The sequence below is a fragment of the Struthio camelus genome, chromosome 2 (genome assembly GCF_040807025.1).
Source record: "Struthio camelus isolate bStrCam1 chromosome 2, bStrCam1.hap1, whole genome shotgun sequence".
NCBI classification, from domain to species: domain Eukaryota; kingdom Metazoa; phylum Chordata; class Aves; order Struthioniformes; family Struthionidae; genus Struthio; species Struthio camelus.
Window position 1 is genome coordinate 46,749,494 of NC_090943.1, and position 18,216 is coordinate 46,767,709.

Genomic DNA, 18,216 nt, shown 5'->3' on the forward strand with positions numbered 1-18,216 from the left:
ATAATATCTATTACAGACCTTCAGAATTCAAACAAAGCGTGTGGCCAAAGTCTTCTGGGGGCTTAAACTAAGTCAGTCTCTCAGGTGCCATCTCAGTTCAAGTGCAGCACCAAATAGCTGGTTTCAGAGGTGTTTGCTGTGCATCGCAGCTGTAGTCACCTGCTAAGTCTCTATTAACTTGGGCCCAAGAATGGCAGGCCAGAGGCTTACTAGGGCAAATGAATAAGTGGAAATCAGCTGTGCCTTAGTCTTTATGTAAAAGCTCCTGCAAATTCCTTTCAGGTCACTCAACTCCACCTTTGATGGGAGAAATGGGTTATCTTACTGCAACCTGCTCACTCTGCCAGATAGAGGCAGCTGCCTTCCCCTCTTTTTTTCCTTCCCACTGCCTGCTGCCTTTATGGGTTTAGGGTTCGCTGCAGGCTCCAGAAGTGGCTTGCTTGGAGCCAGGCTGGGATACCCCACTGTTCACAGATCTGTAAGAACTGATGTTGCTCTCTGAATTAAACATTGTCCTTCCCACAGTTTCATTTTGTCCCTGTCACCCCACCTTCTCATCCATTTGTTGCCTCCTTTCACTTAACTCTTTGTAGTCAAGTAGGGTGATTCTCACAGGGGAGCAGAGGTGTAAGTTTATGTTACTACTCTCTCATTTTCTAGCCATATATTTTTTCACATACTTCAAGCATTTTCAAAAAGATAGAAACAAAAATCACATTGGAACAGGTGTGAGCAGAATATCTGATCTATCACATGAGCTGTATTGGTGTCCTAATAAGGAGTGAAGTCTGAAATTAAGTAGTCAAGCATAGTGAAGCATGCGTTATATTAGAATACTACTGCACGTTGGCAGTGTTGAGAATGGGCACTCTGTATGTTTATGAAGAAAATAATAGCAGCTTACAAATAAATTAAGAGCACCAATACCACCAGCGATGTCTCTTTTTTTTTCTCCATGGTAGAAATTATCAGCTTTTAGGGGTCAGAGTACCAAACAAGCCCCTTTATACCCACCAGATCTGTCATCTGTGCCTATAAAGTCACTGTCAGAAATAAGTCATTTTACTGTCAGAAATAAGCAGCTTCTACTTTTAGACTGGCAAAGCCTGTACCGTTGTGGAAGAATGAGCAATCTTTTCTTTTGCCTTGTGCATAGTTTGTTGAATGACCAATCACATTCCAGCTCGAGAATCTTTAATCCTAATGGAAATGTGTGACAAAGAAAGAATGGACTTGGATTTTTCAGATTCTCTCATTTTGGTGCTTACAATACTAATAGTAGAATTAACTGCTTACTTCTAAGCTGAGCATGTGAGAGTCTCTTTCTGCCTCGTTTTCGCACATGCATATGGACACACAGCTTGCTTTCAGTGAGTGTGGTTCACAGAGTAGTTAAATCTCAGTGACAGTCTTGGAACAGAGATGTCGTCTCTGTTTGTCATCTGCCTGCTTCTTACTTACATTAGTTTCCTGACTCAGTTGGGAATCCATATGAAGACTATGTGCTTCTATCGGTCCTCTGGTCCCCTTGCAGCTGCGTCACTACAGAGTCCCTTGGCTAAGGAATGTCTTCATCCCTGGTGGTCCTGAGCAGGGTAGATATAAAAAGTTCAATTTTCTTCTGAATCTCAGAACTTATTCTGAACTTCTTTTCCACACCTCCGAGTGGCCACTATGCACCATCCAGAGTACACCATTACACAGAATAGCTAGGTGAAGTGGCAGGGAGACCCAAGGAGAGGCATGGACTCTAGTGGGCTCAGTGTGTGCCCAGGAATCCATTTCCTTTTTGATTATACTCTTAGCAAACAAACTAAATTAAAGCAACATCTCAATGATAGGCTTCCAGTGGTGAAAAAACAGATCCAGCAGTGGTCTGAGTTGGGACTCCCTGTGGATGTGAAGGAGCTTTAGACACTTAAGACCAGTTGCACATCTCTGAGAATTAAGCCCTAGTTGTCCTTATAGTTGTGTGCTCTTTTATATAGGAACCTCAATGAGTCCTTAAGCAAGAGTCTGGAGACCAGGAATCAGTTCCAAGCCTTCATACATATTTAATTGTGGACCTGATTACTCCTTTGTGAAATGATGAGCTAACCTTTAAATTCACAAAAACAAATGCATTAAAGATACTTGGGTACTCCACCAAAGTACACAGTGTACGTCCTCTTAATACATACCAGTCTGATACTATGTGGTCAAGAACCAATTGTTAAGCAGCAGTACCTCTCTGTAGGATTGAACCTTGGCTAACTTTTACAGGACGAATTATTTTCCAGAAAAACTATTTCATTTGTGCCATTGGTGCAATTAACTTGGCCTAAGCCAAGAAGACCTCTCAATGATTTAACTAAAAGGTTGAGCTATCATTACTATGGACATTTACTCAGGCAGAATGTTATACACAGAGGAGAAATAAGATTCCTACAGTTGTTTAGGGCACCTGGCATAACTGGGATGCTCTATCCATTCTCCTACAATACCGCAGCAATGCTTGCAGTGCTAACAAAAATGTCAATTAATTCCTGGACACTTTCTATTGCTGTGCTAAAGAATTCAGTGCCAAATGATTTTGCAAAAAAAAATCAAGTGATCTGAATTTAAAGGCAGTCAAATAATTTGATGTCTCTATAATAACGCTGTTAATAAATATGTGTTTTTGTAAGGTAAAAGAATGGCAGACAATTGCATCTTATGAGCCTGAGCGTATGCTGCTCTTCCAGGTTCAGAGAACAAATCTGAGGAAATCAAAGTTGAACAAGGCTACTTTGCTCTTTAAATTAATGCTTTTAATTAAAGATACATATATTCCTTTGGGAGAAACTAGCTTGAGTGAGTATTTAAAACCCTTTTAGGTCTTTGCAGAACTATAAGAGTGACTGTTTCAGGTTGATGTTAAATATTGACACATTTAGAACAATGTTACACAGCAGATGTCATCCCGACATGTGATGGCAACATGACAAAGCAGAATGAATGAAATGGAAGCAGTTCTGGAACACCCTGCTGTAACAGTCTCATTAGTTCCTAATCCTTGAGTCAGGAGAATAGCCCTACTGTATCAAGTACAATGGGGATAGTTGGGCTAATGTCTTTGGTGGCTTAGCAGTCATAAAAAACTATTGAATTCAATTCTCTTTCTGAAGAAGAAGAAAAAGGAGCTGCAGAAAGTCATGGCCTGGTACAAGCACACATACTTTGGGGGCGCTCCTATCTGTCTTTGCCCAAGTTAAGGAAAACGCTGTGAATTTCAGCAACGATATTGTAATGATTTTCAGTACAATACACTACTTATAAGGCAAGTTTACATTCTGTCCCCCCTATGTTCCTTACTTTATTTTTTCTATAGAAAACAATTTCATTTAGGTCATTCCTTTTTTTATTTCTCCTTCAATGAGGGCTTCAGAATTTAGCTCTAGGATTGTTAAATATGCCGTTCTCATTCCCTGAGCCCTTTTTCCAGCATTGCTGCAGATTCTGCACCCCACTTTGCAATTTCATAATGCATGTTTGTGACAGGCATATCAAACCATCCAGTTAGTTTAAAATTGAGGTAAGAGAGCGCTTTAAATGTAAATTTTACTATAAACAGTGGAATAAAATCTTGCAAGCACTTCCTAGCTCTGCCAGGAAGCCAAGCTATATTTAACTCATTTTAAAATTCATCAAATACATTCTGGGTAGATTCAGATCTTCGGCATGTCTTTGAAGATAACATGTAGTGGAAGTGTCATATAGTCAGTTGTGGGATTGAGCACATTCTGAGATTCTTGTCAGTGAAGACATACAGTTAGGACTGGATTGTAGAAAGAAAAGTACATATAGATCTGACAACTTAATATTGCCACTTTATTTGAAGATTTGAACAATCTGTTGCATTCAGCTCAAGAGCTTTTTAAGAAGTGCTGTATGTAAAGAGATTAGTGCCATACCAATGGCAAAATCCACATCCACTCATAAATTAAAAAAGGAGTTTCTTACAGCGCTTGGGAGAGAAAATAGAGACGCTAATACTGTGTATTTCTATAATAATAATTTGGAGAGGTTTTAGATGCTTAGAGAAGATCCCCGGATATTAAGAATGATCTGTAAAAATTTAGTTAGGATTACTATGTACAAAAGGAGAAACTGTTTCCTCGTATCTTTTTCCTGTCTTGGTTCCAACCCCCCTGCAACTTTGAATCCCTGTAAATTCAACTGCTCTTATTTATAGGGTTACATATAGAGTGGAATAAATCTGTCAAATTTCATACTTAATTTTTTGTAGGTGTCATTAAAAAATTCCAGAAGATTGTTTAGGCTTTTTGTATCTGTAAACACTATAGATATGCTGCTATCATCTCTTTTGTGTTTTATTTGTAAGTACAAATAGGAATCTTGTGCTTTTAAAAAATAGGTGAAAAATAATATAAACATCTGAGTTTGCCAGAAAGATCTTTTGCTATTGCCTATATTCAGATGTGACCTCATTTTGAAGTTCCAGATTATGATTTTTAATAGCTAATGGGCTACATTCACTAAAATCGTTAATAAAAGGAAATGCACTAATTAATTAAAAGAGTATACCCTAACTAACAAACTCTGTACAGGAAATTGAAGGTTTCATGCTTCTACTACAGCTTTACGCTGCTTGATTGTGGTTCTCTAATGTTGATTTGCCTTTGATTTGTTCTAGTACATGACTGCTGCTGCACCTATGCAAGGGACCTACATTCCCCAGTACACTCCTGTGCCTCCAACAGCTGTCCCTATTGAAGTAAGTTTAACTCCATGCATGAAAACAAAGTAAAGGGGCAACCCAACTCTTATATATTATGCTTCATTGCACCTGTTGTTTGAAATGGGTCTAAAGTCACTTTATGGAATGGTACATCGTCCTACTTTTAAAATTAGGACTGCACATTCTTTCTCTTTTTTTCCCTTTTTTGTTTAATTATTTGCAAGTGCTCTTGTTTTGCATTTGTTTTGCTGTACAGCAGGACATGGAATAAAACATCAGTGACCAGGATTATTTTTTCCCCATGTATTTGGGAGGGAGATGGGAAAAGGCAGGAAAAGAAACCCAACAAGCAGACGACGAACCCAAAAGCAATTCGAAGAAGAGAAGCCTGCAAGAGGGTTAGATGTGGTCCTTAGCAAGTATAGGTAATTGCTGAAACATTTAGCCGCCAGAAAAGTGATTGAGCAATGGAAACCTTCCTCTTGTATATACAGACGTGGAGGATGCTGCACTGACTGAGTGCTTTTTCATCCTTGAGGAAGGATTCGCTCCCTCCCTCCTTGGGGCTGAGTCATGCTGATGACAGTCTAATGAGTAAGTATTTACTCAACCCTGTAAACCACAAGCTGTTGGGAGAGCATCAGCTTGGCCTCCACCATGGTGCAGCTTCATAAGGGCAGCTGAGCAGAGCAAGAGGAGGAAGGCTTGGTGTTCCTCTTCAGTGTGTGCTTCTCTATGATGCTACCCTCTGTCATTCTCCCCTACTCTGGGATAACATGAGGGGTGCCAGGCTCTCAGTACTTTTATCTTCAGCTGCGTCAGCTTTGGAGTCGATGTTATTACTACTCTGCACTTTGAGGATGCTGTGTTAGCAGTGTTGTTGGCATGGCTCCACTAGCAGTCAAGTGGACTCGTCCCAGTTTCTCCTGGTTCTCTGCAATTACCAAGATTCCCAAATGAGTTCCAGCTGGATAGGCTGCTACTGTTTTGTCATACTGAGCTGGTCATGTTTTAGTCTTTTTTGCTTGAGGATAGTTTGGCTCTAAACATTTGTTTGGTTACAAATGGACCACGATGCCTATTTTGAATAGCCATTCTTAGGTATCAAACTGGGCAGATGCAAATCCAAATTAAAAGGAGATGGCACAACGGAGAGAAGAGTGACTCACGCAGCTGTGCAGCTGCCTGCTGTGCTGGCCAGTGCCAATGAGAAAGTGAGGTTAATCCTTCCTGAGCCCTCCTCACTGTCACCCACTGGTATATTTGTGCCTGAAAAAGTAAGATGGTATAGTAATTACATATTAATTTTCTTAATATATAGCCTGTCTTGCACCAATCCAGTGAGGATGACTATTGTTATTGTTATTTATATAGCATTATGAACCAGGACCCTAGTGTGCTAGATGTTCCATCAGCAGAGACCAAAAATATGGTTTCTGCCCCAGAGAGCTTACACTCGCAAGATGAGATGGACAATATCAGAGGGATAAAGAAAAGGAAGTAGAAAAAGATAGTGCTTGCAGTCTGTTAAGCGATACCTATTTTCATTTACATTTCTCAAAAATTAAACTGATACTTTCTCACAGATAATTTAAAATAAACTACCTGTTGTTTACATAGGACTCAAAAACAAAGCAAGTGCTTTGTGCTCCCTCTTCTGGCTCTATTGTGTGCAATACAGTAATCAATTATGTTCCCAGAAGAGACCTGCTAGCAATATTAATGTGGCCAACACACCAAACATGAAAGTAAAGGAAAGAAAATATAGCTTCCTTTGAAAGCCTCTAAAAATACTTAAAAATAATATTAATCAGACTGTCTGAATAGGATAAGCAGTAGTGTACAATGTTAAATTCATACATACCAACTATTATTTAACTTTTTTTTTTTACAAATCTATAAATACAAACAAAGCTTCATTGGAGCTTTGATATAACAGATAAAAATTTTTAGTGTGAAGTAAATATATTTCTAAAAGGGAACATACATAAAAAGTATATACATGTGAGTGTAGTACTTTTCAAAGAAGGCTAGAATTCTGTATGATAATGTAATAAAGCAGAGAGCAGCGAGGCTAGATTCTGCCCTGACTGCACTGCAAATCAGGCAAAATGAATACAAAGTCACTGTGAAGTTGGAGTAGGTAAGTGAAAATCAGAAAAGCCATACTCATATTCTAATAAAAAGACAAGGGCTAAAATCCAGGCTCCACTGAAGTCAGTAGGAGTTTTGCCTTTGGCTTTGAATGGGTAGGAAACTGCCCTCAAACATGCAGGTATTTTCCACTGCTGCCTGTGAGAGCAAAGTACTGCAGGCGTCTGTACGATAAAGAAGCTTCTCACTGCTAGATTAGCTCTCTCCTTAAACTGATGGAGCGTGTTGCGTTAGCACGTGGTTCTGCTCTCTCAAACTCTCTCAGTCATGAGATACATCTAGAGAAATACAGGAATGGTGAGCTAGTGCTCAGCTCCTTCTTGGAATTCACCGATACGAGTCAAACTAGTAAGTTTTTCATGTTCCTATTCACTTCCTTAGGGTGTTGTTGCTGATACTTCTCCACAGACAGTAGCATCTTCATCACAGGAAGCCAGTGGTCAACAGCAACAGATGACAGTGGAAACATCCAGTGAACATGCACCTGCATATTCTTACCAACAGTCTAAGTAAGTAGACGTATGCTTTGTGACCTGAAAGATGTGTCTCTTGCATATAGTGGGCCAAGTTCTGCTCCCCATTTCAGCAATTCAAATTCAGAGTAGCTTCATTAAATTCAGATGAGTTCTGGGTGTAGGTTTTGGCTGATGGCCTCACCTTGGCGAGTTGTCTTTGAGTTCCTGCCTGCAACAGTATGCTCTGGAAATGTCTTCTGCTTATTCTGGACACTGAAGGATCTCAACAATTGTATTAGCAATGATCCTGCTGGGCTAAACTGGCATCTGGTGTCAGAGGTTATAATGAGGGCCTACATTTTGCAATGTTGAAAATGCTGGCATGTAACATACATAAAGGTTCATTTCTGAAAGTACGGCTAGTGAGGCAGTAGAAATTGCTCCAATGTGGTATTCAGTGAGTGGGCACAACTGGTGCCAGGTAGACACTGAGGGGGCAGGAGCTGGGAATGGAAGAAGGGATAACAAAGGAGAGGGGGAGAAGGCCTGTTCTTTCTCTCTCCTGTCCTCTGCTCTGCTTTATTTGCTTCCCATGGAATACCTTGGAGAACTCAAGATCTAAACAGTGATGGCTGGACGTAGAACATCTGAAGAGACCCTTCATCTTCAGAGTCATCCTCAAACACTCCTTTCCTTTGTCGCACTAGAATTGGTCCTCGCAAAGACAAGGTTACTTAGGCAGGTGACAGAGTACTCACAGGGACTGGTCCAAATTGGACAGATTTTAGGAACTGTGCTGTACCCCAAATCCAGTCCTTTCTAAAAGATGTACATTGAATGTCAGCACCACTGTTGAAAAAAGAATTACACAGTTTTCAACTTGGGAAATGGGGTAGACAAATAGTCACACAAGAATATATGTTAGATATATCAGTCAATACATCATAACATAGTACTTATAGTGCAAAAGGCATAAGATACGAGCTGGTGTGGAAAAGGTTAGAATTATTCCGTTCTGTCAATTGCTTTACTTCCTTTTTGACCTTCTTTGTAGGCTGAAGATACATTTGTTTGTCTTAACAGATGAATAACAAATGGCTTCAGATCACAGAGCTGCCTTTTTTGACCACCATAACATGGACCTCACTATTTTCTTACGTCATTCCCATATTTGTCTATATATGTATATTACCTAAGCAGCTGATCACAAGCTTTTTGTTGATGCATCCAGTATTGTTTTGGAGACACATTATATGTGTGTGCACCCCTTCTAGCCATCAATCTCTCTAGTGCCTATAAAAAAAAAGACGGCAAAATACTTATATAACAGAAAGTGCAAAGAGAGAAGCGTATGTGACAGTACCGTGCTGTTCACTTGATTTTATGATTGCGTTCTGAAGGGATTTGGATCTGATCATTCCCATATTCCGGTTACCTTTCACTTAAGCATCAAAGCAGGGAAAACATACGTTCAGAAGCGCTCACAAGGTAGCTGTGAGCAGTTGATTTTGGCATTTTTCCCACATGAAAATATATTGCAAATCTTTACTGAAATGAGTGCTGTGTTTCTTGCTAGCGTGGTGAATTCCCAGGCTCTCAGAGAATGAGATCCCTCATCTTTCCTTGTCAGCTACTGCCTTGTTGTAATGATGGATTCTGGTCTAATGGCATTGGCATTTATAATCAGTAGAATTTCTTTCTTTTTTAATCACATAGGCAGATCCACTACAGATTTTTTATTATGATTGTTTCTTTTTTTTCCTGAAATGTGCCCTCTTTTGTGTCTGCCAGTTGTGAGCAGAAATGCAAAGTCTGGAAGGCTATAGAAGCAAACAAAATCATATACCGTCTCTCTCAAAAAAATCCCTATGCCTGAATATTTCAGTAACAATTAATATAAAAACAAATATTTTTCAATTAAAATATAATTATATTAATCCACTTTTCCTAACAGCACATTTATCAGTAGCAAGCACCATGCCCAATATACAACAGCTATTTTCTAAGCAATAGAGAGGAAGTCACTGACATGACCAGACAATGATTTTATCATATACAGGCAAAGGAAAAGGCAGATGCTATAAAATGATTTCATAGGAGTTGATTGGGCAGGAGACAAGTAATATCAGTGTATTCGACTATATTTATTTTCCTTGCTACAAACATGAAATTTCAGGCAACAAAGGAGAGGGAACTACTCGGAATGAACTGGGTGGTATAAGGATTTTGTACTCCCTGTGTATATAAAAATAAACCACAAGACTTAAAAAGAGTTCCACTTTTTTAGTCAGCGCACACATTCTTTTATTTAATATGCTGGGGGCTGCTGTGATGGAGGATCCCACTCGGGGATGTTCAGAAATGATACTTTGGGCCAAACGGTTGACTGCTAGAAGTGGAGCAATATAGCAGAAACAGTCCTCTGTTTCTGAGCAGAGGAGTCTATGAGGAAATTGCCTCAATTATTTTAATCCACAATGCCTCTTTCCCTTGCAAATCTTTAATTTTACACATAAAAGTGTGTGAAAACTTTAAAGTGGAATTAAATGGAGCTCTTTCCTCCTGGAAATTCCACTCTCTCACCCCTAAACAAAACTATCTGCTGGACAGAGTGCTCTGCTTTTAAATGTGGGAAGAATTAAGTTTTTCTGGAGCCTTTTGTGGGCAAACTCAATGCCAGTTTAAAGAATGTGTGCTATGACCCTCTGACTGAAACAGCCTATCATGCATATGATGCCCACTCTGCTCTGAGGGGCAGTAAAATCTCAGGAGGTGAGCAGTCCAGTTTGAGTAGTCCAACTGAAAATTATGCATAGAAAACTGCTTTAGACAACGCTAAGAAAATACATAAATCTTGCCTCCATATAAATCGCTGTTAGGTTCAAAATACTAATTGTAATGTTTCATGCAATGAAAAAGTTCTTTGGCAAATTTAATTTTTAAAACTGAAGTTAGCTTTATGTTTGCCATCCTGGAGAAATAGTTCTGTGGTGAATGCTTTATGCCATCAAGATTCTTCACAGTTTAACTCCTAATATTAAAATAAATCTAAAAATAAGCAAGGCAAATGTTTTAATGCTTCCATTAAAGGAAGAGTGCTGGCTTTTCTTGTGTTGAGCTTGAGTTGGAAGAGGATTTTTTTTAATGTGTTTTTCTCAAAACATGCAAGTTTGAGAACTGTAGAGAAGCAATAGCTAACCCTTACTGATAGCCATATGTATAAAACAGTATTAAATAGTATTTACAGGTAGGATCTCCCTCTCTCTAGAGATCTCATACAGTCTTGCTAAGACAAGTTTTATGTGACACATCTCTAAATGTCATTAAAACCTCAGAAACGCAAAATGAGAGTTATCTCAAAGAAGCTGAGAGTCTAGCTTCTCTGTGCTAAATTTAGAATAATTTGACATTGTATATTCAAAAATTGGTAATTAATATAATCTTGAATGTTTTTACTGAGTTAGCCATAACTGGCTCATTAAGGAAACTGCTCCACAGTCCAACTGTTCTTGCCATCAGAAAATGTGTTCTTATTAGCAAACTGGATGTATCCTTTCATTGTAATTTTATCCTCCATGTTATTATTAGTATCCAAAATAAATAGTGTCACTTAATATTATGAAAATATTCGGTCTCTTATTGTATTACTCTAGAAATATTTGCACAGTGTTAAGCCACGTATTCATCTCATTTCAGTGTAGTTAGATTGCCCATTAAGCAAAGTATTAACAAGAGTAAATTCATCTGCTTAGGATGTGTTAATGTCTCCAAAGCAGGAGTTCCCTATTTCTGCCTATTTTCAGCTTAGTGGTGGTATCATATTTAAACAGCTGCAAAGTTAGTTTAGCTTGGATAAGTTTTAAAGGGAATTGGGTGGAAAAAAAGGAGAGGAGCCTATTTCAAAGTTGTTTTGACTTAATGACCACTTTAATTCAATTGTTTTTACAGACAATAAACAGGACTGAAGAATGTCGGTCTGAAATCTTTGCCTTGAATGGAGAAACTTCACTGAACAAGAAGTTGGCTTCCAGTTTGCACAGGCGTCAAATGAATGCTTTTTTTTTTTCTACCTTTCCCAACGAAAACAAAACAGTGTTTTTATGTGCTGTGCAAATGGTTCCGTCATGTAGTCTGACAGTTTTATTTTTGCTATAATTTTTTTTTTTAACTAAAGGAAAAACCCAGAGGAAAAACGCTGGGTTGACATTTCATCTGGACGAACATTTGAATTCAGAATTTACCTGGAGGTGTAGCTAGAATTTTTTTTTAACAGAAAAACTGATGATGTCAAGAGGGAGCAAGTTGAGATGAAAACCAATTGTCTTCCTCAAAAATTAAGCTACTCTTTTTCTCTCATTTTATTTTTCTTCTTGTTTTAAATCTAGAGTGGGTTTTTTGGTTTTTTGGGTTTTTTTTGTTCTTTTTTTTTAAAGAAATGTTTAGGTAAGGTTTATCTTGAATCTTAATTGCCTTAATTTTAAGGACGTCAAAAGCTCTCAAGGCAAGCTGTCAACGTCTTGTTAGAAAACCCGAGAATGAATTGAAACTGCTCACACCGGTGCTGGTGCAGAAGTTTAATAGACTGAGTTTTTGGGGTGAACAAAAAATAAACTGTACAGTTTAAAAGAAAATGATTTTCTTCTTTTGAAGAAAAGTTGATGATAAAGGAACTGTGGCAACTGAAAGGATTGGAAAAATGCTGGGACTTTTATGAACTTTGTCTTAAGTGTTGACAGAAAAAATTCTAGAAGGCTAAAGCATTTTACAGTAAAGTTATTGAATTGAGAAAAAACTTGCTGCATTGTAGAGAATGCAGGGTTTTTTTTCTTGCAGAATGCAGATTTTTTTATTTACGAAGCGTGATCGCTAGCAAAAGCATTAGTGCTTTTTATCTGCAGTCTTTTTTATGAGCTTTAAGAAGTTTTTAGTCTGCTTTGCTTGTCACATTGCAAAAACCTAGCTTAAGAGCATTAAAAAAAAAACAAAAGTAGATAGGAGCTTATGGTCAAAAAAGTGCAAAAAAAGCAATAGATAGAAGAAATTGTTGACAATTTCTGTAGTCTTTCCTAGTTGTGAACAAATGCAGCCTATGGATGGCCTATTTTATACCAAAGATGAAGTGACACCCTAACGCAGTCCAGAAGATAGAGGTTTTTTTCTTTTTTTATCTTTATTTGACCTACATGGCCGGACCAGTTCTTACTTTCTTGTTTGTTTAAACTATCTTCCACTGGTGTTTTACATACTGCATATGTTTATAGTGGAAATTTCAGAATAGTTGGTACTAGAAGCTTATTGATGGTGTGCTTTGGAGAACATCACAAAGCAAAGGGGAGGGGGTTACCAACTAACCTATCCAGATGGGCTTTAATTTTGATGAGTTTTTCTGTTAAACTGCCTGATCTTTGGTATTTCTACTGAAACAACAGTCTTCCTTCTGAATTCCAACATACTGCAGATTCATTTCTTCACCTCAGTCTTTGTCATCGTCCAGCATGCATAGCCACCTTAATTCTGCGTTTGTTTTTCAGTGATGCATTTGAATTGCCAGTTAGATGCGACAGAAAGCAACCCTGATCTTTGTTCTCATTTTAGCTCTCCCACACAAGCAAAAATGTTAGGATAGTATTGTCATGCAGGCAGGAGGTTAAAAGTTATTCTTCTCTGCTATGATTTCTGTTGTCTTAATGTGTTGGCTGACAATCACTAATTAGGCAAAAAGACACTAACTAAATTGAATCCACTGAAACCCTTTTAAGGAGTGACAGTTATTTTTCATTAAAGAAATCCTGATTATGATCCTTACTTTTTCCAGACACACAAACAAACAAAAAAGATGAGAGGCAAGTCAAAAGATGACTTTTTTCCTTAAGGAGGCAGAAGAGAAGCAGCATTTAAATGTATTCATACAAACATATATATCTATATATAAAAATTAAACCAAACACCTTTAAACGTTCCTCCATCCCAAAGAGAGAGAGGAAGCTTCATCACATTTATTGTGGTGCATTAGAGACAGGGTATCCATTAAAAATAAATAAATTAAAGCATATATATATATTGGATCAATCTGATTCAGCCACCCAAATCTAAAAAGAGATCTATGTTTCCCTAACCTGACTTTTAGGGGGAAAAAAAACACAATTATTTTTTTAAATTGATAAAACAGGATCATATTTTTTAACATGGGGTGGGGGGAGGGGGTTTCCCAAGTAAATGGCTGCTAGATATGCAACGTATAAAAGAGAGAAATGGGAGTTCAAGTGGTTATTCCCCATAGGAAGAGGGCCTGATTTTCCGAAGTGGTAAAACTTCTGCTTTCTCCAAAGCAGTTGCTGATATCCATCACTTCTGAAAACCAGAGGATGCCAAAGTAAAAGAACAACATCTCTTTAATTTAGAAAAAGGTTTGTTTCTTTCTTTCTGTTTCACATGCTGTCTCATTACTCGTTGCTTTTTGAGAGTGGCACTTAATTTTGTCCTTGGATAAAGGTTCCTTCTTTCTTTGGAGGGCATATGGGGAAAAAAATGAATTTAGCCTTATTTTCTTCCTTTCTACACACGCTGTCTTTCTGTCTCTTTCTGAATTCTTTGTACAAATAGAGATAACCCCAGGCACAATTCACTTAAATACGAAATAAACACATTTTGTTTCTGTGTTAGTTCTAATGTGACACACACAAAGTCTCATTTACTATCAACAATGAGGCTACAAGGTAGCTACCATGTGGCTGATGAATATGCTGAGGTACCTTCTTGTTTCTATTCAGAACTCTGCTGCTTTATTTATACATTCAGAAACATTTTTGTTATTTTTTCAGCAAATAAAGTTAAACAATCTCAGTGTTTTTTATTAAGCCAGACAGGAAATAAGATATCATGATGCCTGTCACTTTAAAGTGTTTCAAGTGCATTCTGTGTTAGAATTGTTCCATTTTTTTTTTTGCCATGCTATAATGTTTAATAGTGTTTAAAATCAAAGGAAACAAAGTAAAGAAACAGAGGAAGAAGATGAAGAAGAGGAAAGAAAATGGATCCCTTTTAAATACAATTGATGATCTTACTGAATTCAAAAAACAATGAACTGGTACTTGAATGTGTATGAATTATAAACAGTATGAGCCTTGAGTATAAGCAGTCATGTATCATAAGGTAAGAAAAAGCTCATTTGGAACATACGAAATGCTCAGAAGGCAGGAATTTATTTGCAAAAGTTAAAGATGAGAAAAATGAGAAGAGTTGAAGTGTAGCACACTTGCTGCATGGGTGTTGTCATAAGACAGGGATACTTGGTGGCTTCTGAAATCTAAAACTGGTTTTCTTTATGTTCTGGCTGATAAGATTTTTTGGAAATTTTTTATTATTTGTTTGATTTTTTTCCCCTTTTTTAAAGACCTGAATTTGTAAAGTCAATATCTACGTCTTGCCAATTTAGCTTTAAATATCAGGAGGGTTCCTGAAAGGTTGCAGAAACAACTCTAGAAGTCTAAGGCAATGGTGCCTGGCCCAGCGGTCTAGAAGTAACATCAAATCCATAAGCTGAACTGCGTATGTACTTTCCATCACACCTGAATTCTTGTAAATAGTCAAATCTGGATGTTCAGGCTTGGTATTTTTGTTTTTACCTTAAAGGAAAAATACAGGAGGGATGTCAGAAAAACATGAATTATGGCTAGAAAATTCTGAATACCTGGGCTCGTCACTTAACAGCTGAGAAAAAATGGATACTGAGCTGAAAAGTGGAACTGAAGAGAGAATAATGCATTGTACTAGCAGGTGCTGACCAGAGCGTAGATCAGGGCACTGAAAAAGTCTCACTGTTCCCAGTGAGATTGCTGAGGGACTCTCTTCCTATCTGGCTCTACTGCTGGTTTTGTAAGCACTTTTCACCGGTGACAGTCAGGCCTCAAATTGTGAATGTCCTCCTATTGCCTTCCAGTGAAACAGACTCTTGAAATGTCCCTAGCTTGTGCTTACTTGTATAGTTCTGTTTACCAAGAGACTGCCTTGGTTGTGTTGGTCAAGAAATCCAGCGTAATGCAGAATGCGGCATATTTAAGAGCAATTGCATCGCATTGTATTATCTTCTGCTACGGATGCATGCCCAACTGTGGAAGATAAAAGCTGGTGATTAGGGAAGTGAGGGCTTAAACTTTCAATGGGCAATGGGCTTAAGCATTCAATGGATTTTTACACAAGTAAAAATCAAATGAGAGGTATTATTTGTGTATGTATGTGTACCAAAACTCAGCAAATTTGAGGAAGCCTGCATTGTAATAAAGTTTATTTTTAATATGTCATAGTATTTGGATCTATATTATGTTGCTTATGGTACTGAAGGATGAGACTGATACTAAATGTTTAACAAATTGCCTTGCTTCATAATTTTAAGCTGGATGGTGCTCCTCATGACACTTCATTTTAATGCAGAGGTTGACATGAGTGAAACAGGTTTAAGCAGACTCGCTGAACTGTACCTATACTAAGAGTCATGCTAAAGAGTGATAATGTGCTTAAAGTAATGAATCAATCCATTTTTAGTGATGAGACCAAATGTGTTAGTTGAAGATAGTCATGTTTGATACAGACACGGTCAACATTTCCTTTCAAAACTTTATTTAACATGAAATTGGTCCTGATATAAAAGAAGTGCCCTAGGGTAAGGGGATTTTACCAGTCCTTCTAGGTAGGCCATGTGAACCAAGAAAACAGTCACGGTGTGATGGAAATGCAACAGAAAACAACAAAAACATGCTGACATGTGGTATATTAGTCTTTTCTGTTTAATGGCCTTTGTCTCTAATAATGATGATTCCTTTCATTTCTAATATGCATACACACAATCATGCGCGCACACTTTCTCAGAAGGAGGGAGGAGTGAGCAGCAGACTTCTCCTCTCCTTCAGTGGAGCAGATTTCTAGAATCTCAGCAAGCAACAAAGATACAGTGTAAGGAGAGTTATTTTCCCCTCAAAGAAGCACCAACTTTCTATGTTGCTCCTGTCACTCAAATAGACTAGAATGCTGTATGTACCCCAGAGATTTATTCACCTTTGTGCCTCAAAGCAGGCAGAAGAGACCCTTTCTTGTCCCCTTTATCAATGTGTTCTTTGTTAAATTAAACAGAGAACTATGAGAGAAAAGCTGTCAAAAAAAAAAAAAAACCTCAATTGTGGTTTTGCTTTCCATGACAAGAAAAAAACCTTGCTTTTGTTTCAGTTGTTCTGGATTTAATTCCCCACCAGTGACAGCTGAGTTCTTTCAACCTTAATAAAAATGTGTAATGAAGTAAAAAATGTCAGCCTTTGACAGGTTCACAGATCCATTTTTCCTTGTAGGGCTAAATCCTGCACGGTATAAGCACCTTCCAAAATTTGGATCTATTGTCCTTAAGAAAGTATTTGCCAGACATTAATTCGCTGCCTTTAAGTGTCTTTCTCTGGGATAATAATTTTATGAATTTGGTGGAATTCACAGTCAGTTATATTTTTAAAAGCCCAAAAATGCAGCCTAGAGAAGAGAACATGATGTTTATGTAACTAAAGTATTATTAAATATGCTGTATTCCAGAGTGGAAGAAAATTCTGCTATCTTTTGGAGACAAAGCAATTGTATGTAAAACCAGGAAGCATACAGAATTCATATAGGAACTTTTAATTGTTTTCCTATTTAAAGGAGAATGTACAGATTCTGTCTGTAAGAAAAATCAAAGCAGCTTTGAAGGGAGATGAACTTCCTATCAAGAAAACATGCATCACACAAATGGGACAGAGGTTCTTTAAAGCCCTTACAGACCTCACTGTAGCCAAAATGTAGAATACAGAACCTCTGTGATACATTAAATTATGAATCTTATTTATATGGGCATCTGTGTACTGATGTCTCAGAATGTCTTTGAAAGATCTGTACTGCTATGATTTTTTTGATGTTTTCCATTTGTACCACAATCCTTATAGCTGCCATTTTCCCACTCCTGGGGCTTTCTGTAGATCAGTGGATGTTAGGTTTAAACTTCTGTTTTCTTTGATGAAGCTTTCAATAAAAAAATAAAGAAAGAAAAGAGCTGGGTGACTCTGTGTTCTTGTGGAACCTTCCTGCAGAGGCTTCCCGAGGCCGTGGCACTTGTGCTGAGCACAGAGGGAACAGAAAGGATTTTCAGCAAAGTCTGCCTCCTCCGCATCTCCACCAAAGGGCATTAAAGAATTGGAGAGACAGGATGGCTCCACTGCCCTGTCAGCAGCACAATCACCCACATGCTAGAAGGTGAAATAAAGTAGAAAGTTTCTCTCGTGCTAAGACTGAGGGATTAATACTAATGGGTATCTACTGTCTTTGGGTTCTCAGATTTGCTCACCAGCTAGAAGAATTTCTGAGGCTTATTTTAAGGAGCGACTTCAGTCCAAAAGTTGCTACATGGAAGACAGAAGATCCTTATTCATAGAATAAGAACAGCCTAGGCAGTGTAGTGCAAGCTACACTTGATCTTGAAAGGGAACTGGAAAGGGAACTGGACTCAGCTGCATCTCATGGGGAATGAGAAAAGCTATTTGACACGCTTCCCTATGGTTGCTTCAGCCAGCAACACTTGTGTGTTGTTTCTGCCCACAAGGACAGTTTGTAATGAAGGTGAGGGTGGGCAGGAAGTTTCCAGTAATTCTGTCCCGCCAAGGTGCTTTATTCAAAAGCTGAAGTTCTTCCTTTTTCCAGTCTACTAGGATCATGGCTGTCTCCTTCAGCACTTCACGTGTATGGTGGGCTTGGCTGTACACTTTACATTCTTTCTGTCCAATGACATATCCATGGGAGAGGTTATCACTCCCTTCTGCCTAATCAGGGAAACCCAAAGAAATCTTTGGAAGATGGAGGAATGGGAGGAGTAAGGGGGTC

At 38.1% G+C, this 18,216-nt stretch overlaps 1 protein-coding gene across 9 annotated transcripts in view; it reads left to right on the forward strand.

Moving 5' to 3' along the window:
* RBMS3 (RNA binding motif single stranded interacting protein 3) overlaps window positions 1–17,389 on the forward strand; it is a 712,732-nt gene extending 695,343 nt beyond the window's left edge. For 7 of the 9 annotated variants that reach the window (XM_068935481.1, XM_068935482.1, XM_068935488.1 and 4 more), the window contains 3 exons: window positions 4,676–4,756; window positions 7,256–7,383; window positions 11,278–17,389. In XM_068935481.1, the coding sequence (XP_068791582.1) occupies window positions 4,676–4,756; window positions 7,256–7,383; window positions 11,278–11,284 (216 nt within the window). In that variant the 3' untranslated portion in view covers window positions 11,285–17,389. Of the gene's footprint in view, window positions 1–4,675; window positions 4,757–7,255; window positions 7,388–11,277 lie in introns of those variants that run through there. The other 2 variants (XM_068935483.1, XM_009687919.2) reach the window with 1 other exon arrangement.
* Window positions 17,390–18,216: the final 827 nt, after the last annotated feature.